We start from the raw sequence: 27,116 nt of genomic DNA on the forward strand, positions 1-27,116 counted from the left end.
ATCTCTTTTACTTCCATTTTGCTAGCTTTTTGAGGTTCTGGGTAATATTGGTAAACTGTTTTTCTCCTGAAAGAGGGGGAAAATGTTACTGTGTAGAGAGAAGAAAATAGTACGGAGATGTTAAAATATGTGAATTAGATCAGTTTTAAAGCTTAATAAAATTCTTTAATGTTATAGGTGGGTTTTATTTCTCTCAAAATGTCCTTTTTTAGTCCCAAAAAACAGCAGTTTCTCATTTCAGTAGTAATTGGTATTACATGGCTAGAGGAGCATGTGGACCATATGTGAAAAAAAGGCACATCTCTGGAACTCGCCAAAAAGAAAAATCTGCTTCCAGAATACATGTATTGTAGGATGTTGGCATTCTAATGTTGTAGCACTGATTGTTAAATGTAAACAAATCCTCCAGTGCAATAGTCTAATTGCCATGTAATTTCAGACTACGTTTTAGTCTAAAAGGATACGGGGAATATTAGCTAGTCAAAGCCAAGTTCTGATGATTTGTGTTCTGGTGGTGACATAGCTATGTATCAGCTCAAATGGTGCAAAGCAGTGAATCTTATCACCAAAAACAAGAGACGCTCTATGCCTCATACATTTGTCTTTCTTTCCTGGGCTGTGAGCTCCAAAATTTGAGCTCCTACCTTGCTTGTAAGACACTGCTCTGCCTCAGCAGTTGTCTACTCTCATTATGCCAACTAAAACAAAATAGCATGTAGAATTTAAGCACTTACACAGTGGCTTAGTTCACTGCTTCTTATGTTTACAACAAAAGTTAATGTAGTTGGAATTACTCAGTATCTGAAGTATTAGGTATATTGGCAAAATGGAAACTTATTGATCAATTGCTTAATTAACAATTTGACCATCTTCTAAAGAAGTCTGTTGCACAGTAATAGATATAGCATAGCATGCTGCACAATGCAGTTTTAAACAGCTATTTTGTAACATACAAATGCTGCATTTTTTTCATTTTTTTTGTATGCTCTGGTGCCAGGCAACCTTATGATGGAGATTTTATAAATTGCTTGTGTATTTCAAGTTACAATATTTGGAAGATGTTACTAAAGTAATGCTTTCCTAAACATTTTGTAAATAAGGTGGTAATTGTGAATACCTTTACTAATAATCCCTAACCAGCAAGCTGGTTTGCTACCATGTAGAAACTTAGAGACTAGTACATTTATTAGGTCACAAGCTTTCATGGGTAGAACCCACTTGTGAACATTCTACAGCTAGATATACCCTGAAAGCATGTTGAAAGCGAAACGTCGTATGGAGGAGTTACCATTACTTGAATCATAGAATGCTAGGACTGGAAGGGACCTTGAGAGGTCATCAAGTCCAGCCCCCTGCTCTTGTGGCAGGACCGAGTACTGTCTAGACCATCCCTGACAGACGTTTATCTAACCTGTTCTTAAATATCTCCTGTGATGGAGATTCCACAACCTCCCCAGGCAACTTATTCCAGTGTTTGACCACCCTGACAGTTAGGAACTTTTTCCTAACGTCCAACCTAAACCTCCCTTGCTGCAGTTTATGCGCATTTTCTATCCTCAGAGGCTAAGAAGAACAAGTTTTCTCCCTCTTCCTTATGACACCCTTTTAGATACCTGAAAAGTGCTATCATGTCCCCGCTTAATCTTCTTTTTTCCAAACTAAACAATCCCAGTTCTTTCAGCCTTTCTTCGTAGGTCATGTTCTCTAGACCTTTGATCATTCTTGTTGCTCTTTTCTGGACCCTTTCCAATTTCTCCACATCTTTCTTGAAATGTGGCGCCCAGAACTGAACACAGTACTCCAACTGGGGCCTAACCAGCACAGAGTAGAGCGGAAGAATGACTTCTCGTGTCTTGTTCACAATGCACCTGTTAATACATACCAGAATCATGTTTTCTTTTTTTTTTTTTTTTTTTTTGGCAACAGCACCACACTGACTCATTTAACTTGTGGTCCACTATAACCCCTAGATCCCTTTCTGCCATACTCCTTCCTAGACAGTCACTTCCCATTCTGTATGTGTGAAACTGATCGTTTCTTCCTAAGTGGAGCACTTTGCATTTGTCTTTATTAAACTGCATCCTGTTTACTTCAGACCATTTCTCCAATTTGTCTAGATCATTTTGAATTTTCACCCAATCCTCCAAAGCAGTTGAAAATTACTTCATTCTGTGGAGAACTGAATTATGAATCTTTGACAATCACATGCAATATGCCTTGCACAAGCTTTTAAATATTTTGTAAAATATGGGTGTAAAATGCTGCATTGTGTGTGTACGCATGCATGCATGCTGGTCTTAGCTATATGGCAAAAAGCATATTGAGGAATGAGACTATGGCCGGGGTCTGCAACCTATGACTCCGGAGCCACATGCACCTCTAAAGACTTTTATGGCTCTGATGCTATAATTGCAAATTTAAAAAAAAAACAAAAACAAAAACTACCCTCCTGATTATTTTTGATATTTTGATGAACAGCTAAACACCCAACAATGAACAACTCATATCTAAATAGCAAACAACACGTCCAGTGGCAGATTTAAGGGTGACAGTTCTGAAACAAAAAAATTTCAAAAATCAAATGGAGAAAGAAATCTCTGAGCTGCAATTTATGTGCAAATTTGACTCCATTAACCATGGATTAAACAGAGACTGGGAGTGGCTCGCAGTTTACAAAGGCATTTTCTCTGGTCTGGGTGCTAATATCTCCCCATTAGACTCTGACAAAGGCTCACATCCCCTTGTCTGATCTGACTTGTTTTTTCCTCTTTTGATAAGTGCTCTTGATACTGGGCCATTTCTACCTTGTTGAATAGACCTTATCAGCTCTGGCCCTCCCTCTTACTGGGACCCCACTCTTTAAATACCCCTCTGAAACCACCACCCCCTACTCATGCATATGCAGTGGTCCAAAATATCGGTTAGTCTGTAAGGTGCCACAAGACTTTTTGTTCTCGAAGCTACAGACTAACACGGCTACCTCTCTCACCTTGAATCCAGTACTTTTTCATGGGGATGGGCAGATTGAACAAAAGGTTCCCATCTTGGGGGAAAGTCTGTTGAAGGAATACAGAGCAATCCTGTCTTTATCTTCAGCTATCTTTTGAAATTGCCTCCTCCTAAAAGGATACATGAAGAAACCCAGCAACAAAGAACTGTAGCCAGAGAGCGAAGGCAAAGCTGCTGGGCCCAGGTCAGGAAAAAGATTAGTTCTGGCATGAGATGGTAGCAACTGTTTTGGGCAAGAATTTGCATGTAACAGGCTTTAGTGGGTTAGAATTAGCTGATGTCTTTTGTTTTTTAACTTAGTAACTTTCTTTGGTCTGTTTTTCACTTGCAAGCACTTAAATCGTACTTTTTATACTTAATAAACATTTTTATTATCAGTATAAGTAATAGTTATGAGGCGCAACCACTGTGCACATGTCTTTCATTGATAAAAGGGGTGGATATCTTTATGAATTTACCCTATGTAAAAGTTTTACACAGAAAAAGATATATTTATTTTGGGTTTCGATTCCTCTAAGAGGGTTGGTTTCTTGAGTGATTATAGCTGAGTCCTCCCAGAGTTGAGCTGATTTAGTGTCTGTGTTGCTCTGCTGGTGGGCAGTTACTCTAGCTTTGCCTTAGCTGAGTTAGATCAGCTCTTCTGATGCAGCAGGACAGGGTGGTGTGAAGCCCCAGAGGGCAAAAAGGTGGCCATCAGTGGTTTTATCAGCAAATCAGGGGACCACCCCAAAGGGATTTCTGTGCTCCAACTGGTCACACAGTTTAAACAATTTCTGAACATTGCATTTTTAACCTTTCATTGCAAATAGCTGCTTTCTCGTATATGTGCAATAGTCTTTAATTTTATTAGCATATATCTGTTCTCAAATACGATATTACTATATTTCTTGGGCAGAATCTACAGCATATTCATCAATTTCCTCTTCTCCAGGTATGGTTATGAAATAGTTCTTCCTTTTTTATAACAGCAGTTCCTGAAATGATACACCTGGTGCCTATGTGAGTTCCCTTCTACTCCTGTGTTGGAAATCAAAGCAACAACTTCTTGCCTGTGTCAGGTGCCATTCATTGCAGACTTATTTGGGGATCTTACTCTGTCTTTAGGGGTCCAGTTTGGCTTAGAAACATAAGGCTGGCAGGAGAAATTAACCAAGTGCTTTTCCCCAGCACTCTTACCCAACAGTGTAATCCATCTGGGCTTTTGCTTAATGCCTCTAGTATCAGGTCTTCCTCCCTGCTCCCCCCACCCCCCGGCCAAAAAAATAAAATAAAGTCAGGCCACACAAGCCCAGTTATTCATTTAGCCAGCTTGTGTGTAATTTGCAGTTCTCCAGCATGGTCAATGGCAAGAGCAGAAAGGGCTTAGTCTGTAGAGCCACCTAGGTAGTGTTATAATGACCTCAGCTAAAAATAGAGTATTATGGGAAATAAAGCTGTCAGCTCCGTGCTGTTAACTGTCTGCACTACAGGACTGTTGGGTAGTTCCTCCCAGAGATAAGTTCACTCCTTTTAAAGTTTTCTGATGTTTTAACACACAGGCTACGTCTACACGAGCCCAAATCTTTGAAATGGCCATGGAGATGGCTGTTTTGAAGATTACTAATGAGGCCCTGAAACGCGTATTCAGCGTCTCATTAGCAGATAGGAATAAGGAGATTTCAAAGTTGGTGGTGTCCTTTTGAAAAAGACCCCCATGTGGACGAGCTGCGCAGCAGCAAAAAGCAGCAATTTCGAAGAGCCATGGCTACTGGCATGCTAATGAGGCACTGAATATGCATTTCAGAGCCTCATTAGTAATCTTCGAAATGGCCATTTGCATGGCCATTTCAAAGATTTGGATTAGTGTAGACACGGCCACGTAGACATGGTGCATATGCTCAAGGATACATGCAGTCTTTTACACACAGGAAAATAGTTATCTTATACTAGTGAGTAACTATTGGAGTTAACTGTCTGGCCCTCTCAGTAATGCAGTGATCTCTATGTGGTAGACTTTTGCTTGTCTTCGCCATAGACAGAATCATTGTAACCTGTGGTCAGGTTCAGGCATACTCGTTTGACAGTTCCACTCAACACCATTCAGGGGATCCAAAAAAGCAGCTGTTTCCTACTGTACCTCACCCTGGTATCTGAGCACTTAATTGTAGAACACACAACTTTTTTTCTCCCCTCTCAAGTCACAGGAATTCTAGGTGTAAGATATGGGTATTAGTTTTCATTTTGAAGGTACTGAGGATGGCCAGAATATTTTCCAACAAAAAGAACCTTGAGAGGTTGTGGATCAACCATAAACCAAGTTGTGTGTACAGTAGGGCCACGACGTTCTTGAGGGTTCAGTGTTGAGAACCCTCACAAATGTTGAATTTTGAGAATATTATTTTACCCTCTGTCCTCAGCCCAGAGATGGAAACCGAAGGCAGCTCCACCGCGAGACGTCCCACCTGCATGCAGAGCTGGTAGCTTTTGAAGAGCTGCATGCTTCAGCTCTGCACACCTTCCCCATGCTGTTCATGACAGCTACAGGTCGAGGACATGAGCGCTCCATGTACTGTCCTTGGCACTTGCTCACAAGGGCGGCGTTCCCAATATCCGTACAGTATTTCCTTGGAATGCTGGCATGCGCGGCATGATGGTGCACGTCCTCCCAGCTGAGTCCCCAGATCTAGAAGTGTTTGTGTTGGGAGAATAGGATTAAATCGATGTGGGCCCTGTACTGCAGATGCTATGTGGGGGGGTGCATCCTTGGGCAGAGCCTTGCATGGGGGAGGCCTTTTCTTAGAAAGCTGCTTCATGCAGGCTGCTTCGGTAGGAGTGACAGCTGGCACAGAGCTTCAGTGGACCCACAACAGAGTGGCAGGTTGAGACACCTTCCTCTCTTGGTACCACACGAGAGGCTGATGCCCCTGAATAATTGAATTAAATTCATGAATGTTACAACCTTGCCGCATGTGGTTGGCAGTCCTACTTTGGCGTACTGCCTTATGATGAATTGATTGGAAATGTAGTATACCTACAGTATTAGTAATATGTTAGTTTTTTGTTACAGCCTAGTTACAAATTCAAGCTTGGTTTATTCTACAGATATGTCTGCGTACCTGTGTTGTCCAGAGGTGTGGAAATCCACACCCAAGTGATACTAGTATGTTGACCAAACTCGTGGTGCGCACACTGTCAGCATAACTGCTGCCTCTTGGGAAGGTGAAGTATCTGTGCTGACAGGAGCGGCTCTCTCCAGTTGGCATAGGAGGTTTCTTCACTAAGTGCTGCAGCGCTATATGAGTAGACAAGCCTGTGGTTAAAATTTGTACGCTGACTTCCCCCAGTATTCTGTATTAACTAATAGTAGTAAATTGCCTTGAACAGATTTTATATATAGGTAAAATACCTTTACCTTGTACAGGGGCGTTGCAGTGATTGGTTCTAATACTTGGGTAGGTACCTGGAATATGTACAAAAGATATTGCAGTTGTCCCTCCTCAGAAGCCTAGGAATTGGTTAAAAGACAGAAAACAAAGGGTGGGAATAAATGGTAAATTTTCACAATGGAGGAGGGTAACTAGTGGTGTTCCCCAGGGGTCAGTCCTGGGACCGATCCTGTTCAACTTGTTCATCAATGATCTAGAAAATGAGGTAAGCAGTGAGGTGGCAAAGTTTGCAGATGACACCAAGTTGTTCAGGACAGTCAAAAGCAAAAGGGATTGTGAAGAACTACAAAAAGATCTCAGCAAACTGAGTGATTGGGCAGCAAAATGGCAAATGAAATTTAATGTGGGTAAGTGTAAGGTAATGCATGTTGGAAAAAATAACCCAAATTACACGTACTACATGATGGGGTCAAATTTAGCTACGACAGATCAGGAAAGGGATCTTGGAGTTATAGTGGATAGTTCTCTGAAGACATCCACGCAGTGTGCAGCGGCAGTTAGTAAGGCAAATAGGATGTTAGGAATTATTAAAAAAGAGATCGATAATAAGACAAAAGATATCATACTTCCCCCATATAAAACTATGGTACGCCCACATCTTGAGTACTGCGTGCAGATGTGGTCTCCTCACCTCAAAAAAGATATATTGGCATTAGAAAAGGTTCAGAAAAGGGCGACTAAGATGATTAGGGGCTTGGAAAGGGTCCCATATGGGGAGAGGCTAGAGAGACTGGGACTTTTCAGTTTGGAAAAGAGGCGATTGAGGGGCGATATGATAGAGGTATATAAAGTCATGAATGGTGTGGAGAAAGTGAATATAGAAAAATTATTTACCTTTTCCCATAATACAAGAACTAGGGGACACCAAATGAAATTGATGGGTAGTAGGTTCAAAACTAATAAAAGGAAATTTTTCTTCACACAGCGCACAGTCAACCTGTGGAACTCCTTGCCCGAGGAGGCTGTGAAGGCCAGGACTCTATTAGGGTTTAAAAAAGAGCTTGATAAATTTTTGCAGGTTAGGTCCATAAATGGCTATTAGCCAGGGATAAAGTATGGTGCCCTAGCCTTCAGAACAAGGGCAGGAGATGGATGGCAGGAGATAAATCACTTGATCATTGTCTTCTGTTCTCCTTCTCTGGGGCACCTGGCATTGGCCACCGTCGGCAGATGGGATGCTGGGCTGGATGGACCTTTGGTCTGACCCAGTATGGCCATTCTTATGTTCTTATGTTCTTATGAATGCCCACCATTATTGATGGTTTTGTAAATATGAACGGTTCTAGTGAGTGTGGACAGTCTACATGTGTGACAATGCACATAAAGCGGTGAGACACTTAGCAGGCTTTCTCATGTGTTTGAAAGTAAACAAAGTTCCAGTATAACTAGAAAGATAAGGTGGATGAAATAATAATGTTTTACTGGATCAGCTTCGGTTGGTGACAGATGATTTTTCAAACCGAGACAAGAGCTCTTCAAGTTAGCTCTTTGTAAGCTAAAACATTTCTCTCTCTTACTAGCAGAAGTTTGTCAAATAAGACAGGTGAGGTCATATCTTGTTTCTAATATCCTGGGATCAACATCACTCCAAACTTTAAGTATGATTCTTTATGAATCAAGTATGATTCTTTATCAACTTGGATTAATCCATGGCCAGTTGTGTTGCACATCTAGAGATTGTCCCCTTGTCACTTAAAATCCTTTTTGTCTCTGAAGGCTGTAGGCTTCTGTGAGCTTTACTCTGAACTACTATGTAAAACCAGAGTGGAGCAGATTCTTTCTAAATCAGTGATATTAACTCCCACTACTCCCCTCCCCCCCACCCCAACAAACAAACAAAAAACATGCATGTACCTGAGCTCAGAGTTGCCTGCAGTTTTACTTGCAGTCAGATGTTGAGCAATCTTTTTTTGTTCATCAAAGGAACAGGATAATTTATTGGTTATTTAACATTTTATTTTTAAGAGGATACATTTTTACAGCCAAAGGGAAATGATTGTAAATCTTTTAAAATTACCTTCTTCTTGCAGTTCAGTCGAATTAAGTGGAAATGTGTTTCTATACCAATAAGGACAAATTTTAAAATAACGTTAATCTGTCCTGGCATCTGGAAGACGATAATCTTTAATCTGTGTTTTCTCAGGATATAATTCAACAGAACAACACTGACAGCCGCTATGCAGAACTCCGATCATACAGAGGATGACTCTAACCAAAGTAATGACAACAGAATTAAGAGCACTGATGCAGCAGGAGAGCAGCTTACGGACTTTAGTACAGAGATTATGAGTGTCACAGAGATGGAACAGTCTCCTGCTAGCTCTCCTGATGTAAATGAGACCACACAAGAGAGTATAATACCAGACATTCAAAGTTTACACACATCTGATGTTGAGGCTCATTTCCCTCCTGAATATGAGAAGTTCTGGAGAGTAGTAGAGGAGAATCCCCAGGATTTCACAGGCTGGGTGTATCTGCTGCAGTATGTAGAGCAGGAGGTTAGTATATATGTTCTCCATCCCCCATCCCAAATGCATAGAGGGATGAATTATGGCATTGTCCTCTGATTCCAGTCTTGAATTTAATGCTGTATATCTAAGACATTTCCAGGTATTATTTCCAGATAGTGGGTCTGGATTTCTGCTGTGCTACTGAGGTATGTTCTTTCTGAAGGATACAAGTTATGAGTTCAGCTCTCAAATGTCTCCACTTTATACATGAAGAATTCTAGTCACAAAAGAATGGCCATACTTGGTCAAACCAGTGGTCCATCTAGCGCACAGTCCTGTCTCTTGATAATGGTGAAGGCCAGATGTTTCAGAGGGAATGAACAGGGTAATTAGAGTGATCCAACCCTGACTTCTGCAGTTAAAGGTTATTTGAAAAACAAAACGTGAAAATGCTGCAGGTCTGGCATGGTGTGGGTGGGGGTTTGTTTATTTTATTTATTTTTTGGCCACTTGTGATGTGCCATGTCATCGACTAATTGAATGCAAAAATGAAGATGATTAAGTAATGAGAGGACTAATCATGAAACTTCTTATTTAGATTATCAGATAGCATTGTTATACCTTGTAAAGTCCTTTTAAAGAACAGCCCCACCTGGCTACGAAGACATATTTTACTTGCATTACAATCAAGCTAGTGGATGTAGATTACTTGTCAAGCTCTTAGCACTCAAATAGTGATTTACACCTTGTAAGAGTTTTTACTGATACAGGTTGTAATGCAGCTATCAGATGCCAGCAGACAGACTTTTTCCTCAGTTTGTTTTTAGAAGTTCAAATGCTAACTTAGTTTTGTGCAAAACTTACTTTTTATTTCCATGTCTTGGGAGTTATGTAAATGACATGATCTGTACAATCACTGAAAACTTGGAGCCTGACTGACTGGTAGTTGAGGATTGGAATGTCTTTCTAAACAGTCAGGTGCAGTGACTGAGGTGCAAAGAAGCATGTTCTGACTAGCAGGTTAGTGTGGGAACACTTCTGCTGTTCCTGCTTGCATCTCTGCATACCTGTAACTTAACTTAGGCCTTAGTGTTGTTACTAGTTGTGGTGATGTATATTCAAAGTGACTTATAAAACTACCAAAAAACATGTGATGCTACAACATTTTTGTCTGTCTGAATTGAAATGGTGCCCTCTGTGTAAATTTGAAGTCACTGGAACAGAGCATAAATTATTTTTTTTCAGAATATATAGTTAGTTCTGTTCTGTTTTTTACAGAACCACTTGCTGGCTGCCAGGAAGGCATTTGACAAATTCTTCACACATTATCCATATTGCTATGGATATTGGAAAAAGTATGCAGACCTTGAAAAGCGACATGACAACATTAAACAGTCTGATGAGGTACGTAGATAGCTGGATATAGCTATCGCCATTGGGTCCTGTAAGCCAAATGATGACTAAACCACTGCAAGTCGTTTTGGCTGCCAGTACCTACCATATATGGTCAGATTTATAGGGATTTTGTTTGCACTTGTCACTATTCTGTGGCATTTGTAGCTAATATTTTCTCTCTTTGTTGGCAGGTGCGTTAAACCTCTACAGTTTGTCAAGCTTTGCAGTGCAAGCCTCTGTATTACACTGCAGCTTAACAAGTAGGGCAGGGCTTTTCTGTCACTTACATTTATTTCTCATTTTCAAAACAATATAGTTGGTTTGCTGGTCACAATTGCTACGTCTTATTGCATTTTTGGTCAGACGCTGTCAATGATGCTCTAATGGGTCTGTGCCCTATGGTCTGTACCCCAAAGCCTGCCCACACAACCTGGTCAGAATGCAGGGACCGCTGCGCTTTGAAGATCAAGACTCTGCACGTGGAGATCAGAACATTGCCATGTTCTATCCAACCTCCACCCAAATGGTAATGGTAGATTATTTAAACAAAATTCCAGTAATTAGTATTTCTAAGGTTCACCGGATAACACAGTGTTTCCTCTCTCTTAGGACGCTATTAAATATTTGAAGTATAGTTTATGCTGTTCTCTTCATAGGTGTATCGGAGAGGGCTACAGGCAATACCTCTTAGTGTTGATCTCTGGATACATTATATAAACTTCTTAAAAGAGACAGTGGATCCTAGTGACCCTGAAACTAACAATACCATAAGAGGGTAAGTTGGTTGGTTTTGTTTTTTTAAAAGACCTAAGAAACACATGGGCAGCTCTCTAAATGATATGCAGTTTTAAGAAAAACTAAAATCTTTCACATTGAGAGCAACGCCGAGTAGCATGTAGCCGCATCATTGTCTCTAAATTTGTCTGATAAAATTGTTCTGTTCTCTTCTGAGATCTTTTAGGAATAAGCTCTTAGAAATACCTTGTGGGTTTTACTAGTTTGATTTCTTGTTTGTCGGTTATATGTGTTTTTCCTTATGCCTGACATTGTGGAAGTATTAGGACAAATCACTGTAGAGCTGCTTATTTAAAAGGTCTTGTGTTTTTAGCATGTATCTCGAGAACATATTTGATAACACACACAATTTGAACACCTAAAATAATGTAGTAAAAGTTAAATAGGATATTCAAAGGCTGTTGCCAAAAAAATCCACCAAATCCTTGCAACTTCAGTAGTTTAGGTAGTACACTCAAACATTTTTTCACTTTTTCAGAGCCTTTGAACACGCAGTCTTAGCTGCAGGGACAGATTTCCGCTCTGATAAACTATGGGAAATGTATATAAATTGGGAAAATGAACAGGGCAACCTACGTGAAGTTACAGCTATATATGATCGTATCCTGGGGATTCCAACACAGCTCTATAGCCATCACTTCCAGAGGTAAGGAACCCTTAAAGCCTCGTGTAACGTTGTACCATTAACTATGCTAAGTAGTTATGAATATAATTAATTTTTAAATATTTTTGTAAAGCTCAAAATTGTTCAGTCCAAACAGGAACTTGAAAAGTTGTTTAAGCCAGTAATAAAAGTGATTCTTGTCCTGCCCCTTCTCCCCTCCTACCCCCCTCCTCAAAAAAACACAAAAAACAACAAAGAAAACAAGTTCCTCCTGGCCTGGGTGATTAATTATAAACAAATACTTTTCTATAGTTTTCTTACTTTACCATCTATATTTTAATAACTTGTATTTTAGTTTTTATGTGAATACTATGAATATACTGTTTTTACATGTTAGTATTTCTTTAAATAAATAAAAATAAGGCTAATAGAAAATTGCAGGCAAAAATGTTTTCACCTTCGTTAAAAAATGGGCAGACTGCTCTTTTGGGAGCCATCAAAGTGACCACTGAAGCATCGAGACATCAAACTGGTGACAAAATGTTAAACACAATAGAATGTACAAAATGACAGTTAATTTAAATCAGTATTGTCTGGAGCTGTGAACTAGTCAGGAGTTTCACAGGCTTCAGTCGTTTTATTCTTTGGAGCACTGAAGCTAAGTTTAGGAACTGCTGTCCAGAGAAATACCAAAAAATGTCAAAATTCACCTATGACCAATTTTTGGTAAAAAGAATGCTGTGAGAATGGTTCTCCGGACACACACAAAAATCAAGAAATGGCTGCACCTTACCAGAAAGTTACATCATTCAGGTTTTAATATCTTGCTACCGAACTTAGCTGAACTGTTTTTAACCATAAACTAATTGAAAAGTGAATGAAGTTTTTTTTTTTTCTTAAACGGTAATAGCTGTGTTAATTTGGATAGGGAGAATATTAAAAACCAGAAACCCAAGTTAGGAAATGTTGTAATTTTCCTAGTAGTTGCTAAAGAAGGTTTCTGTTATGAATTCCCAATAAAGTGGTCAGTCTCTCAGGCTACTTCTGCATTCTCACTCTCCCATCAGAGGTGACATGCTAATGAGGCACTAACATGCATATTCAGCGCCTCATTAGTATAATGGCAGCTGCACAAATTTAAGTGCAGGCTTTGAATTGCAGATTGACAGTGAAGATGGGGGCAGCTTTGAAATAAGTGCCCCACTTGGACATTCCCTTACTCTGATCCAGTTTTATGGGCATAAAGGAATGGGGAAGTGGGGCGCTTATTTTGAAACTGTCCCCATCTTCACTGTCAATCCGCAATTCCAAGTCTGCACTTGAAATTCACACAGATGCTATTATGCTAATGAGGTGCTGAATATGCACATCAGTGCCTCATTAGCCTACTTTGAGTTGCGTCATTACAGTGCCACCTCTGATGGGAGAGAGAGTGTAGAAACAGCCTCAGAATGAATGTTATTCCAGGCCATCCTGTTCACTGCCTTGTCCCACCACAGTTTGCAGATTTATTCATTAAAAGGCCTTCCTTCATGTTTGCCCTTCACAGGACTCAAATCCTTCTGAAGCAGGAAGCTGCTTTGCACACCTGGTAGATATTACCTGATATTATATACATTGTGAGACATCACATCTCCAGCAGAGTGCAAAGTTCTTACAGCAACAGCTTGTGCTAGTTATTAGATGTGGTCATTAAACTCATAAGTTCGTGCTTTTAAAAATATTAACACGTAAAAATTGTTTATTGTGACATGAACACATGCTGTTTCTTTGCAGGTTTAAAGAACACATACAAAATAATTTGCCTCGAGACCTCCTAACACCTGAGCAGTTTATTCAGCTGCGCCGGGAATTGGCTTCTGTCAGTGGCCATAGTGGGGATGACGCGCCACCTGGAGATGACCTTCCTGCTGGCATTGAAGACATCACTGACCCTGCAAAGGTAAATATGCAGGCAAAGTTGAGGAACATTCTTGCAAGTTTGTTTAATCTGCTGTGGCTGAGAGGAGAGATTTTATTTGCAGGTAAAGGTTGAACGTCTCTTACCCAGCACCCTTGGGACCTGATGGGTGCTGGGGGAGAGAGTTTGCCAGACCAGGGGAGGTCAGTGTTGTCTAACAGCATTGCCAACACTTCCACTGCTTACTGAGCACTTAGAAGACATTTAGGGTTAAATTAAAGCTAAATAACAGCCCAGAACACTGAGAGCCAGGGCAGGAGCTGTAAACACACTTTATGGAACCATTGGAAACTTGACCACACCCATGGTAAGTGGTTATCCAGCTAACTAAAATCATACCAGACTATGGATGTTGCCAAACATGAGTTCCAGATTAGAGAGGTTCAGTCTGTAGCATACAGTAAACCCTCGATTTTTATGGACTCCTATTTAGCAGACTTCAGGAGCAGTGGGCAGCCCTATTGTTCCTGATGTCTGCTGGTGTCCGTGAAATCCTAACACCCCCCCCCCCCCCCCCAAAAAAAAAAAAAATGTTACGGGACTTATGGCTGCTGCAGCCTGGAGGAGCCACTGCCTTCTTTGCCAGAACTGCCACATGCTCCTCTCACCAGGGGTGGGGCCTGTATGGGAGCAGACGGCACTCGCATACGTGCCCCACCGCTGGTGGGAGAAGCTTGTGGTGGCTCCTCCAGCTGCATTCAGGGAGGCAGCTCCAGCCAAGCAGCAAGCTCCAGCGGTGGCAACTCTTGAGTTGATGGCTTTTTGGGGGGTTGGGGGAGTCTGGTGGGGATGGGTGGGCAGTAAACCCTCATTTAAGGGACTTTCAGGACGAATGGACACCCTTCTCCCCCATTAGTCTGTTAAATTGAGGTTTTACTGTACTGTACTTTTTTTTTCTTTTGGCTGAGCTGATCTAGCGTAGAGCAGGCGTGTCTGGCCCGTGGGCCGCATGCGGCCCTGGACAGCTAGTAATGCGGCCCCACAAGATCGTAAACTTTTAACATTATTATGTGATTTATATACATTAACTATATTATATATTTTATATGCGGCCCAAGACCATTCCTCTTCACTCAATGTGGCCCAGGCAAGCCAAAAGGTTGGACACCCATGGTGCAGAGTGTCATCTCCAACCTGTGAGACAAAGAGCAACAGCTGAGAGTGTCAGTGTGTACACAAGAAGAGATCTCCTGTATACTATATAGTCTTGAAAGACATGCAATTAACATTTTAATTTTAGAGGTGATCTACACAATTTTAACATTGAGTGTTGGTTCCTTCAAATAAATTTTCAGGGGTAAAAGTTATGGCATGTTCTGGAAGCTTTTGTTTATTTGGCAATAGCCTGTTCATATCCATGTGCCTTGGAGGACTTGAGAAAGCTTAATACCATTAGAAAGAAGTGCCTGTTTGGAACTGTACCAAGCTAGAGATGGAATCTTGTGTGGATATGAAACATCTCAGATTTATGCCACTTTTCACAATTGAAGAGATGTGCCATTGGCTCCAGGACCTCCTCAGGTCTGTCATATTGAGACTTAAGAAAATGTATATTATCCCACTTGTTCAGCACAGCACCAGAAGTAGCTGTATATCTTTCATATTTTCATTTGTGCAGTAATATGGCACAGTTGTAAGACACAAAGTAACTCTTTCTACTCCCTCATGATTAGGCCTCAGGGACAGTACTATATTTAGTTCTGGGGTGCCATGTTTAAGTGAAGGTGTGGATAAATTGGAGAGAATCCAGAGAAGAGCAGCAACAGTGAGTAAGGTTCTAGAAAACACGAGGGAAGATTGATTGATTGATTAAAAACTGTTTTTTAGTCTGAAAACGAGCAGGTTGAGAGGGCATGTAAGAGTTTTCAAGTACATAATATGTTAGGAAGTGAGAGAATTGGTTATCCTCAACCTCTGAAGATAGGGTACAAAGAAATGGACTTAAATTGCAGCAAAAGAGGTTTAGGTTGAGCATTAGGAAAAAACTCCCTAACTGTCATGGTAGTTAAGCACTAAAATAAATTGCTTTGGGAGGTTGTGGAGTCTTCAGCATTGGCAATTTCTAAGAACAAGACAGATAAACATCTCGCAGGGATGGTCTAGATGCTGCTTGGTCTTCACCCTGGGTACAGGAGACTGAACCTGATGACCTCTCAAGATCTCTTCCAGTCCTATGATTCTGTGATTTTTACAGACCAGTATTAATCACTTTATTTTTTTCATGTATCTTTAGCTAATCACTGAAATAGAAAACATGAGGCATAGAATCCAAGAGATTCATCAAGAAATGTTCAATCACAATGAACATGAAGTCAGCAAGAGGTGGATCTTTGAAGAAGGAGTAAGTTTTCTTCCATTAGCCTTTTCTGTGTGAAGGACAGGGCCATATAAAAGCATAACTATGGAACTAGGAACCAGAAACTCCTGGTGTTTCTAATTCCAATTAAATAACTGTAAAGCTTTGGGTAGGTGATTGGTTTTACTGTCAATTCCTTGTTTTTCCCCATCTTCAAAAAAAGAATACATTTAAAAATAAACTTGTTAACTTATAATTAATAACCAACTATAATACAGTCAGCAGTTCTGTGAGGCAGAAGCTAAGTTTTTCTTTGAGAGAAGCAATACAGGGAAAATACATTTTACTAAGGCCTTGTCTCTACTGTGGGGTGGATTGCCACGGCAGCGATTGATCTACTGGCTCTGATGTATTGTGTGTAGAACAGATGCAATAAATTGGTCTCTGAGCTTGCTTCTGTTGATGCTGGTACTCCACCAAAACAAGAAGAGTAACCGGCATTGATGGGAGAACAGATCCTGTTGATCTTGCTGCATGCAAGAGCTCCATTAGGTATGTTGACTTCAGCTACGCTGTTTGTGTAGTTGAAGTAGATTCGTGCAGGTAAATGTAGACAAGGCCTAAGTGTTTAAACTTTACGTGAAGAGTCTTTTATGCCATACCAATATACCCAAAATGTGGCATGTTGCAGAATTAAAACTACTCTATAGGGAAAAAACTTCTTAAAATTTTATCATAAAAATGAAGTTGTCGCCAAGATAGAGTAAAGAGTACAAACAGATGCAAAAATCTGGTACTGCAGTGTTAGTTTCACAGGTGAAATTCCTTGTGAGAAGGGTAAAATCTGACTTTCCACCCAGTATCACCAACTTGTGCTGCACTTGCTGCATAGAGCATGCTTCAGAACAAGAATTAAACTAAACACACAAACCAAAACAGACATAAATTGGGCTGTGACGTACATGTTTCATTGAAGGGATTGGTGACATGGGAGGTTTTTGCCCTTGCTGCTGTTTGCCTGGCAGTAATTTGTACACTAGTTGTTGTATTGTTGCACATAGGAAAAAATTTATAAAGTGGAAGCTTATCATGCACAAACCAATTGAAAGGTACTTCGAGGCAAAAAGTGCAAGTCATATGTTGTGTGAAGTTTCATTAAAGCTCTTATTTGCATTACATGGATTTTAGTCCATGGTTTCAAATGCTCTGTTCTGTGCTAGAGCCGTACAAGCTCTGTAAAGACATACAGTGGCTGTAGTAGCCATAAAGGCTCAAAAACCCGAGTAAGTTCTGACCATGGGACTCCTTGCAGTTGCCAGCAGCTTACATACCGGGATGGTGGTTATACCACTGCAGGTTTACAGGATTATCCTTGCACTAGGGTGAATGCTTCCTTTTGGGCTCTAATATGTTGTTAGTGCTATGCCTGATCAAGAGTTTTACAACCCCCCGAAAAAAAGAAAAAAAGCCATACTAGATCAGATCACTGACCCATCTAGCCCACTGTCCTGTCTTCACACTGTGGCTAATGTCAGTTTCAGATTGAACATATCAGGCAATCATTGAGTGATTCCCATCATCCATTTCCAGCTTCTGGCCATTAGGAGAGGCACGTGATGGAGCTATCCATGAAGTTATCTGGGTTTTTTTAACATGGCTGTATTTTGTCCTTTACAACAGGAGAATATAAAATGTCCCATCCTCCACTTTGCATCCCTCCCGCCTTACAGTGTGATTCTCTTTCCCCCCTCTGCAGCTTCCGCTGCCTTGCTAGTCCTCTACTTTCTCCCGTGTGGCCTCTGCTGCTGTTGTCGCCAAGGGAAACACTGCTTCCCTCTAACACCACTCCTCCCACTAGCTGCTGGGCCAATCAGAATGTGCACAGGCCATGAGTCAAGTGGTGGGGGCAGCCAGTGAGTTCCCAGCTTAATAAGGTACCTTCCTAGGGTCCTTGGCCACACACCTTCCCCTTCAGGGCATCTCCAGAGCGTCCCAGCACCCCCTTCCTGAGGGCTCCCCACCCCATATCCCTTGTGGTCCACTCACAGGTTGTGGGGGCCCTGTCTAATAGTAGGACCCAACATAAAAAGTTTGTTCGGCCCTCCTTTATAGCGTTCCCTGACAAGGAATCCTCCAGGTTGACTAGGCATGGTGTGAAGTACTTCCTTTTATTTGTTTTAAACCTGCTGCATATTAATGTCACTGGTTGACACCTAGTTCTTGTGTTATGTGAAGGTGTAAATAACATTCCTTATTCAGCTTTTCCACACCATTCTTGATTTTTACAGGTCCTTATCAGATCTCTTACGAGTACTCAGTGCTGTCATATTAGGGTTGCAGACAAGGCAGAGGATTGATTAATTGCTACTGGTATTACAGTCGCAGGGTATTTAAAGAACACATTTGTGAAAACAGCATTTCTAACATAGACCTTGATTGTGGCCAAAACTTGGATTGGCAATTGCAACCTTTAAAGTTAGTCAGATCTTGAAATCAGTTTACGCCTGGATATTTGAATAGCCTACATAAGGTTGTTATAGGTTGCTCCTCCCTGATCCTCCAAGGCTGGGACCTTACAGGTTCCAAATGAGAGAATTTGCTGGACCAGGGTAGGCCTCCTGCTGTGGACCCGAAGCACTTGCTTCAGCTCCCTGCCTCCTTGCCCATTTATGTCCTGGGTGACCCAAGCCTGTTGTGGGACTCCCTGCTGTCTCGGCCCATGCTGCTATGGGGCTCCAGTCCACACCCTGTGTGGGGCTCCAGCTCTGGCCCTGTTGCTTCTCGTGGCCACGGGGTATCCAACTTCAGCCTTGGTCTGGGACTCCAGCCTGTGCTGCAGGCTATTCCAGGGCTCTTGGGGCTGCATTGAGGCTGTGGCCCGGGCTCTTGTGGGACTTCAATTCTGGCTCCCCATTGGGCTCAACTTGAGCCTACACTGGGCTCTGGCCCTGTGCTGGTCCCTGCAGAGTTCTGGATGCAGCCTGTGCTGCCACCACTGGGGCTCTGATCCTAACCCCTTGGTGCTGTGGGCTACCACAGTGCTCTTTGTCTGCCCTTCTGCTTCCAAGCTCTCTGGTCCAGGAGCATCCGTGGTTGTGCCAGACCAGAGTGTGCTGGTTTTTGCAGGTGCAGCCTGTTTTCTGAAGAGTCAAAGGGCTGCATGTAACATCCAAAGTGTTTATCTTAGTGTATATTTTTGACTAAATATTGACTTTGACTCCTGTGTTATGCATCTGTTGCAGATAAAACGACCTTACTTCCATGTAAAACCTTTGGAGAAAGCCCAGTTGAAAAACTGGAAAGAGTACTTAGAATTTGAGATAGAAAATGGGACTCATGAGCGAGTTGTGGTCCTTTTTGAAAGATGTGTTATTTCATGTGCCCTCTATGAGGACTTCTGGATTAAGGTAAGAGAAACAATTGACTAATGAATTCTTTCTGATTGCAAACATTGATCTAGTGACTAACCTTTTGTATTCTTGTTGAATGTTGTTCATATATAACTATATCTGTTGCATTAGGAGATGGTCTGCTTGCAACCAGATTTGACTGCTGCATATGCCAACTTCGTTGCCTCTCTACGTCCTTCCTTACAGAAACTAGTCTAGTGGTTCAATAAAGGTGCTGAATGGGTTTAAACAAAAGAATTTTATTGTTCTGTCATGTATTTAAAGTTGAAACATAAGCTTTACATTATTCAATCTATAATCTCTCTTCAAATGTAGTATGCCAAGTACATGGAGAATCACAGCATTGAAGGAGTGAGACATGTCTACAGCAGAGCCTGTACCATACACCTTCCTAGGAAACCAATGCTTCATATGCTATGGGCTGCCTTTGAAGAACAACAGGGTAAGAGAGCAATTTAGTGAGTCTTTTCTAGTTCAATTAGTCTTTTGTTGGTGGTGGTGATGGTGTGGAAGGAAGATCTGCACTGAATGTTTACATAACATTTTTAGGGAATATCAATGAAGCAAGAAGAATTTTGAAAACATTTGAAGAGTGTGTTCTTGGACTTGCAATGGTTCGCTTGCGAAGAGTTAGCTTAGAACGCCGACATGGAAACATGGAAGAAGCTGAACACCTTCTTCAGGAAGCTGTTAAGAATGCGAAATCAAATGGTGAATTGTCATTTTATGCCATCAAACTAGCTCGACATCTCTTCAAAGTTCAGAAGAACCTTCCAAAAGCAAGACAAGTGCTGTTGGAAGCCATTGAGAGAGACAAAGTATGTATTTCCTGAAGGCTTTCTAAATAGTCCTGTGATATTTGTGTTTCTCCTTTTAGTCAGTGAATTTAAAACATGGCAACGATGATGACAGGCTTTTAGACTGTACAGAGAGCATTTTATTGTTACATGGAGACACCAGTCCCTCTAAGCTGATGTTGCCAGATCCTGCCATTTTCATGCTTCAGATAGTATGCTTGATTCCCTTATTGATTTGAGACTTACTGGTTTTTCTTTGTCCTGCTCCCTTTCAAGAATAACAAACAATGCAGGGATGTTGACCTTGCAGAAAAGGAATTTATTAAATACTTTTGGTGGTGGTGTTAGTATGGGATCACTTTATTTGGGCGTGAGAACAGCAAGATGACTAGATATATGTGCAGACACATCTTCCATGGATGCAAATACCTGCACATAGCTTCAAATTTGCCAGGTTCTAAATAAAAATATTGCATCTGTATGCACAAAAATGAGCTGCAGATAGCTGCATCCATACCTGCAGATATAAAGTGGGTGTCTGGATTTGAGGGCTCTAATGATGACACACACCCTCAGATCTACTGTTGACTACATGCAGCTAGTTATAAAACAACACAGGTCAAAGAGCACATATGTTTAGACTCCGAGGATAGGGAACTATTGTATTAACTACGCTATAATGTTGGTTTAAAACCGAGGGCACTCTGGGCATGGCTGTTGAATTTACGAGAAAGAAATGCTGGAGATGTACTTGGGAAGACACCATTTTACAGCTATCACTTTAACGCTTTTTTACACAGGAGAACACTAAATTGTATCTTAACTTGCTTGAAATGGAGTATAGTGGGGATCTCAAGCAAAACGAAGAAAATATTCTCACGTGTTTTGACAAGGCTGTCAATGGTGCATTGTCTATAAAAATGAGGATTACATTTTCTCAACGAAAAGTGGAATTTCTGGAAGATTTCGGTTCTGATGTGAACAAGTAAGATCTATCCTGCACTATGACTTATAATGTTGGTCACTGAATGAGGTACTGTTTATAACTTTTTGGGAAGAGGTTGCAGTTAGACATGCTGCTTTTAGTATTGTAGCACTGCAGTTATTACACTGTTAGCATCGAGGGGCAGAGAAATTCACACAAAGTTCCTATGTTAAGATACTAGCAACTTTGTGGAAAAGCTGCTGTTCTGTCTTACGTATGCTTTCAACTCAAAGGAGTATTGTCGTTTTGAAGTTGTGTTTAAGCAATTATTTGTCTATGCTGAATAATGGAGGATATCCTTAAAAAAGAACACAAAGAAAAGTGTTTGCAGTTGGGTTGGTTTTTTTTGTACTCTACCCATAGCCATGGCTCTTAAATTTTCAAATTTGCTTTAACTTGGCTCATCCTAGAGGACCAGGGTCATTGCTATGTTCAGAAATCACAGGCTTTCTAATTGTGTGGTGTGCATTGAGCCTCCTGGGTGTCACACTTGTGTAATTGTGCGATTTGTAATGAGACATTATTTGTAGTCTTTGTTGTCCATATTACCATATGGTGTAACTTTGCTGTTTCAGCTTAAGATTTTCAAACCTTTAAGTTAACTTTTTGGCATTTCTTGTTGGTAATAATACCCTGTGCTTAATTTGCCTTTGCTTATTTTCACAATAATGCAGAATTTTTTACAATCTGAAATAATACATTGTGTCACTTTAAAACAACAATTGATAATGGATGTACAGCAGGGCCTGCAGGCCATCCCCAGTCAGTGCAATCCAGTGGGGTGGGGATTAGGAAGGAGAGAGAACTGTCCCTTCTTATCAGAGGGGTAGCTGTTTAGTCTGTGTCTGCAAAAACAATGAGAAGTCCTGTGGCACCTTGTAAACTAACAGATTTTATTGGTGCATAAGCTTTCATGGGCAGAAACACACTTTGTCAGACCCACTGTCAAGTCTTGTCAGCCAAGTAGGACCCCTTCCCTGCTCTACCCCACTTGGCGCTCTAGCCCCCAAGGGGTTACTGGGGAGGCCAGGTATACTCAGCTTTGCCACAGTTCCTGCCGCCACAAGGCGCAGAGATCCAACTGCTGCTACTCACCCACGTAGGAGTCCCTCTGGGGTTAAGGTACCATTTAAAAAAAGAGAGAGCAGGATGGTGATGGATGGGATAGGCTTGGGTGAAGGGAGAATGGACAGGTTCCCCCCGCTCCTGGGCTGGGATTGTGAAGCTGTTGCAGCTGGAGATGTCTTGCAGGATAGGAGCTTGAGGCCCTGATGTACAGATTGGTAGCCTAATTATTTGCAGGCTCTACTGTTTTGAAACTTTAATATATACACTGAAAAACAAGTTTTGTGGCATGTTTTCTTTTCCAGACTTTTGGATGCCTATGATGAACATCAGACACTTTTGAAAGAGCAGGATTCTTTAAAAAGGAAAGCAGAAAATGGGTATGAACTGTACTCACCTCATGCTCCTAAGTCAATTCATGAAATAGTGGCTTTGCTTTGAATTCTGTGGTATCAAAGATAGGATTCTGGAGTACTCTAGAAGTCAGCATGTAGACCATGAGTAGTGCATCTGAGACAATTTTTTTTAAATGCTTCTAAAACCTTTCAGAAAATGTCACTGTCTGCCCCATCCTTATCATTAAGTTCTTTTCAAGTCTAGTTGTTCTTTAAAGAGCTTTAAAAGATTTGTGGCTTTATACCATCTTCTCATGAGGTCTAAAAGAGAAGAGTGATTAACAGATAAAGATAATTAGATCTTACACTAACTTGCCCATAATGTCTTTTACCTCAATTAACAGGATTTGCGTCCCAAAAGTACTTAAATTCAAATGCTTACTCTGGAAGCTGTTAGACTTCCTGGAAGTGTTTTTTTTTTTTCTTTAAAGACAAACCCCAGAGAGTCCTCAGAAATGTGGGACTAGAAGGAAACTCCATAAATATCAAGTCTGGCCCCTTGCACTGCAGCAAGACCAAGTAAACCTAAACCATCCCTTATAAGTGTTTGACCTGTTCTTAAACATTTCCAGTTGATGGGGATTACACTTGGAAGCCTATTCCAGAGTTTAATTACCCTTATTTTAAAAAATTCCTACTTCCCAGTCTAATCTCTCTTGCTGCAGATTAAGCCCATTACTGTTTGTTCCACCATCAGTGCACACGGAAAACAGTTGATTACCATCCGATACCATTCCTCAGCATATTTGAAGATTATCAGCTCTCCACCCCCAGTCTTTTCTCCAGACTAAACATGCCCAGTTTTTTTAAACTGACCTCATAGGTCAGGTTTTCTGAATGTTTTATCACCTCTAATGCTCATATAGACTCTCTGTAATTTGCTTAGCTTTGTCCTACTGAGCGGCTCCCCAGGGCTGGACACAGTGCTTCACCAGTGCCAAATAGAGCAGTTCTGACTGGACAGGGGAAGAACAAAAATTATGTTCTCTTCCCCACTCCACGAACTGCTCTGGTGGTGAGGGAGAGGAACCAGACAAAACCCATCTCCAGGTGCCTCCCTCTGCTGCAGAGTGCACTGTCCAAAACTGGGCAACAGTGTGGGGTTTCTGCAACAGGAGGAGACTTGTGCAGTTAGAGCACCCCATCAAAGGAAGGGTTCCTAGCTCTGACTGGGCAGTGAGGGAACAGGACTTATCTCCTGCATAACTGCTGGGGGTAAAGAGGGACCAGACTAGAGCACCTCTGGGTTCCTCCCCTTGCTGCAGGGCACTGTCTGGGACTGGGCAGCAGCCTGAGATTCCTGCAGCTGAGTGTGGAGTAGTGGGTGCAGAGCTTTCTGCAGCTGTAGGGAGAGCAAGTATTTTCCCTCTTAACCTGGTCGGGGACCAGCAGTGAGGAGCCCCTACCTGGTCTGCCCTGAGCAGTACAAGGGAGATCAGACCACTTCTACCTCTTGGAACCTGCCACGGTTGCAGAAAGCTCTGTGGTTGCTGCCTTCAGAGGCAGCATGAACCATAGGAGTGATGTTGACAACCCCATGGCCCCTCCTACTATAGATTTTTTTTTTCCCTTCTTCTCTTCCCCCTCTCCCCCCACACACTGACAGTTTTCTTTTGGGTTGGGACCCCAGGGTTATAGTACCCTGTCAAGTTTAAATAGCTGGCAATGTGAAATTCACTTATTTTTCAAATCCTATGGCTATGAATTTTGCCTATATGGACTGTGAATTTGGTAGGGCAGTACTACCAAACCAGAAGTACTAGCACCTAACCAGTTACTCCCCATTTTGTACTTGTTTGATTCCCCTCCCCCTCAAGAAATTTGCATTTGTATACAGTGAATTTTATCTTGTTTCAGGTCAATTCTTCAATTTGTCACGGTCATTTTTAATTCTAATTGTATACTAGCAATCCCTGCCAGTTGTGGGAGGAGGGATAGCTCAGTGGTTTGAGCATTGGCCTTCTAAATCAAGGGTTGTGAGTTCCCCCCTTGAGGGGGCCATTTAGGGGTCTGGGGCAAATAAATTTAAAAAAAATATCTGTCAGGGATGATGATGATAGGTCCTGCTGTGAGGGCAGGGGCTGGACTCAATGACCTCTGAAGGTCCCTTTCAGCTCTATGAGATAGCTATATATCTCTATTTAATTTAATAGTATCTGATTTACAGCTGATTCCTATCAGACTCCACTAGGTAACACTAGACAGTGAACCACTGATGATTACTGTTTTAATATAGTTTAACTGGTTGTGTGCTCACCTTACAATGACTTAATCTAGATGACATCTACTTAGTTTATAAGAATGATATATATGGGACTTTATCAGAAGACTGACTTAACACCAAGAGCTGCCATGTCTATTTTTCTCCCCCACCTACATGTGCTCATACCTGCATTCCTGTCAGAGAAGGTAACTAGGTTGGTTTGGCATGATCTTCTCAAATCCATGTTGGCTATTCCTTAACTCTTATCCCCCTAGGGGCTTACAAATTGATTGTATGATAATTTGTTCTAGTATCTTTCCAGGTATCAGAGGTTGGCTGGCTGGTCTGTAATTCCTTGGGTTCTCTTTGTTTCCCATTGTATATTTGCCCCTCTCCAGTTGTCTGGGACTTCACCTATTCTACAGCAGTTCTCAAAGATAATTGTTAACAGTTCCGAGAGTGTTTCAGTTGGTTCCTTAAATATCTGAAGACGAAATTCAGGCCCTTCCACTTGACTTTACCCACTTTGTCAATATAATCTTTACCTTGTAATTTCCCTACTTTGGCTTCCATTCCTTCCCCCTTTAGTTAATATTGTCTTGAATATCTGCTCACTATTAACCTTTTCAGTGAACACTGAAGCAAAATAAAACATCTCAGCCTTTGTGATGTCATCAGTTATTAGCTCTCCTTCCCCACAAAGGAGAGGACCTAAACTGTCTTCATCTTTTTCTTGCTCCTAAATCTATTTAAATAACTTACTGCTTTTTGTGTTCCTTTTTAGTGAAACTCATTTTGATTTTGTCCCTATGTACTTGTGCTGTTCTTCTGTATTCCTGCTTAGCACTTGTCATGTTGTTCCTTTGTGATGTGCATGTCCTTAAAGAAGGTCTGCTGAAGCCAGATTGACCTTGCTCTTCTTTCTTTCATATAGGATAGTTTCCTTTAATAATGCTCATTGAGGGAACTTCCACCTCTTCTAAACTCTTTTTTCACTTAGACTTTCTTTGCCTGGGAGCTTACCTATAAGTATGCTAAGTTTTGTGAAAATCGGCTTTTTTGCAGTCTGTTGTCCTTGTTATGTTGATGTACCTCTTTTCGTTCCTCACGATAATGAAATCTGTCATCTCATTATCACATTTATCCAAATGGTCTCCCACCTTCAAATTTCCTACCAGTTCTTCCCTGTGTATCAAATCTAAAATGGCAGTCTACCTGGTTACTTCCTCCACTTACTGAAACAAAAAGTTGTGTCTATGAATTCTGAGAACTTACTACAAATGCTGGTTTGCCATATTACTTTTCCCAGAGATGTCTGGGTAGATAAAGCCTCCAGTTTCTACTAGGTCTTGTGTACTTGGGTGTATGTTGTTGGTTTTATCCACCTCATCCTGATTTGGTGGTCCAAAGTAGATACCCATCCCAATGTCCCTCCAGTTTTTATTCTTTTTATCTTTTCCCAGAGATTTTAAAATTTTCTGTCTCTGACATCCTTCCAGCCACTCTACGTGTGCATATACTCTTGATGTATAATGCAAAGTTACCTCCCTTTTTATCCCACCTAACCTTCCTGAACAAGCTGTGCTTCTCTATCCCCATATTCTAGTCATGGGACTTATGCCACCAAGGATTTGTAATGTCAATGAAATAATAATTTAGTCTATGGGCTAATACTTCCAGTTCAGTCCCCATACTCTTTGTATTTCTGTGTAGATATCTAAGGTGTCGAGTAGCTTCCTCTACTGGTTTGCATCTTGTGGGACCTATGGCATTATGGTAAATTTTATTGTCCCCCTTCGCAACATCTAGCTCCCTGTTAAGGTTTCCAGACTACCTTTTATATGCTTGCCTGATGGGTTTTTAATCGCTTGATCCTTTTGAACCCAGGTTAGAGTCTTCCATGTTAGGTTTTTAAGTCAGTGTGCAAAGAACCTTTTCCTCTCCTCAGTCTGGTAGGCTCCCTCTCTTCCCTGAACAGGATCTCATGGTCAGGGAATGCTTTCATGCAGGAAGGGTCATACTGGGTCAGACCAATGGTTTGTCTAGCCGAGAATCCTGTCTTCTGTCAGTGGAGAGTACCAGGTGCCCTAGAAGGACGGAACAGAACAAGTAATTCTCATCTCCTTTTGCCCATTCCCAGTCTTTGGCGATTAGAGGCCAGGGCTACTATACGTGTCCATCCTGAGTAATAGCCATTGATAGACCTGAATTTATCTAGTTCTTTTTTTGAACCATGTTATAATTTTGGCCTTCGTAACATCCTCTGGCAAAGATTTCCACAAGCTGACTGTGTTGCCTGAAGACTGTATCTTTTTCTTTGTTTTAAA

At 41.3% G+C, this 27,116-nt stretch overlaps 1 protein-coding gene and 1 non-coding gene across 7 annotated transcripts in view; both read left to right on the forward strand.

The window, feature by feature from the left end:
- PRPF39 (pre-mRNA processing factor 39) overlaps positions 1-27,116 on the forward strand; it is a 46,335-nt gene that overhangs the window by 1,263 nt on the left and 17,956 nt on the right. For 2 of the 6 annotated variants that reach the window (XM_074996144.1, XM_074996143.1), the window contains exons 2-12: positions 8,578-8,932; positions 10,163-10,288; positions 10,936-11,054; positions 11,553-11,720; positions 13,455-13,620; positions 15,872-15,979; positions 19,177-19,341; positions 19,660-19,786; positions 19,894-20,162; positions 20,942-21,126; positions 22,497-22,571. In XM_074996144.1, the coding sequence (XP_074852245.1) occupies positions 8,612-8,932; positions 10,163-10,288; positions 10,936-11,054; positions 11,553-11,720; positions 13,455-13,620; positions 15,872-15,979; positions 19,177-19,341; positions 19,660-19,786; positions 19,894-20,162; positions 20,942-21,126; positions 22,497-22,571 (1,829 nt within the window). In that variant the 5' untranslated portion in view covers positions 8,578-8,611. Of the gene's footprint in view, positions 1-8,577; positions 8,933-10,162; positions 10,806-10,935; positions 11,055-11,552; positions 11,721-13,454; positions 13,621-15,871; positions 15,980-19,176; positions 19,342-19,659; positions 19,787-19,893; positions 20,163-20,941; positions 21,127-22,496; positions 22,572-27,116 lie in introns of those variants that run through there. The other 4 variants (XM_074996148.1, XM_074996145.1, XM_074996146.1 and 1 more) reach the window with 3 other exon arrangements.
- Positions 20,239-20,326, forward strand: LOC142015521 (small nucleolar RNA SNORD127). The gene has a single exon (XR_012646176.1). It is a non-coding gene; the product is annotated as a small nucleolar RNA SNORD127 (small nucleolar RNA).

The sequence above is a fragment of the Carettochelys insculpta genome, chromosome 6 (assembly GCF_033958435.1).
Source record: "Carettochelys insculpta isolate YL-2023 chromosome 6, ASM3395843v1, whole genome shotgun sequence".
Lineage (NCBI taxonomy): Eukaryota > Metazoa > Chordata > Testudines > Carettochelyidae > Carettochelys > Carettochelys insculpta.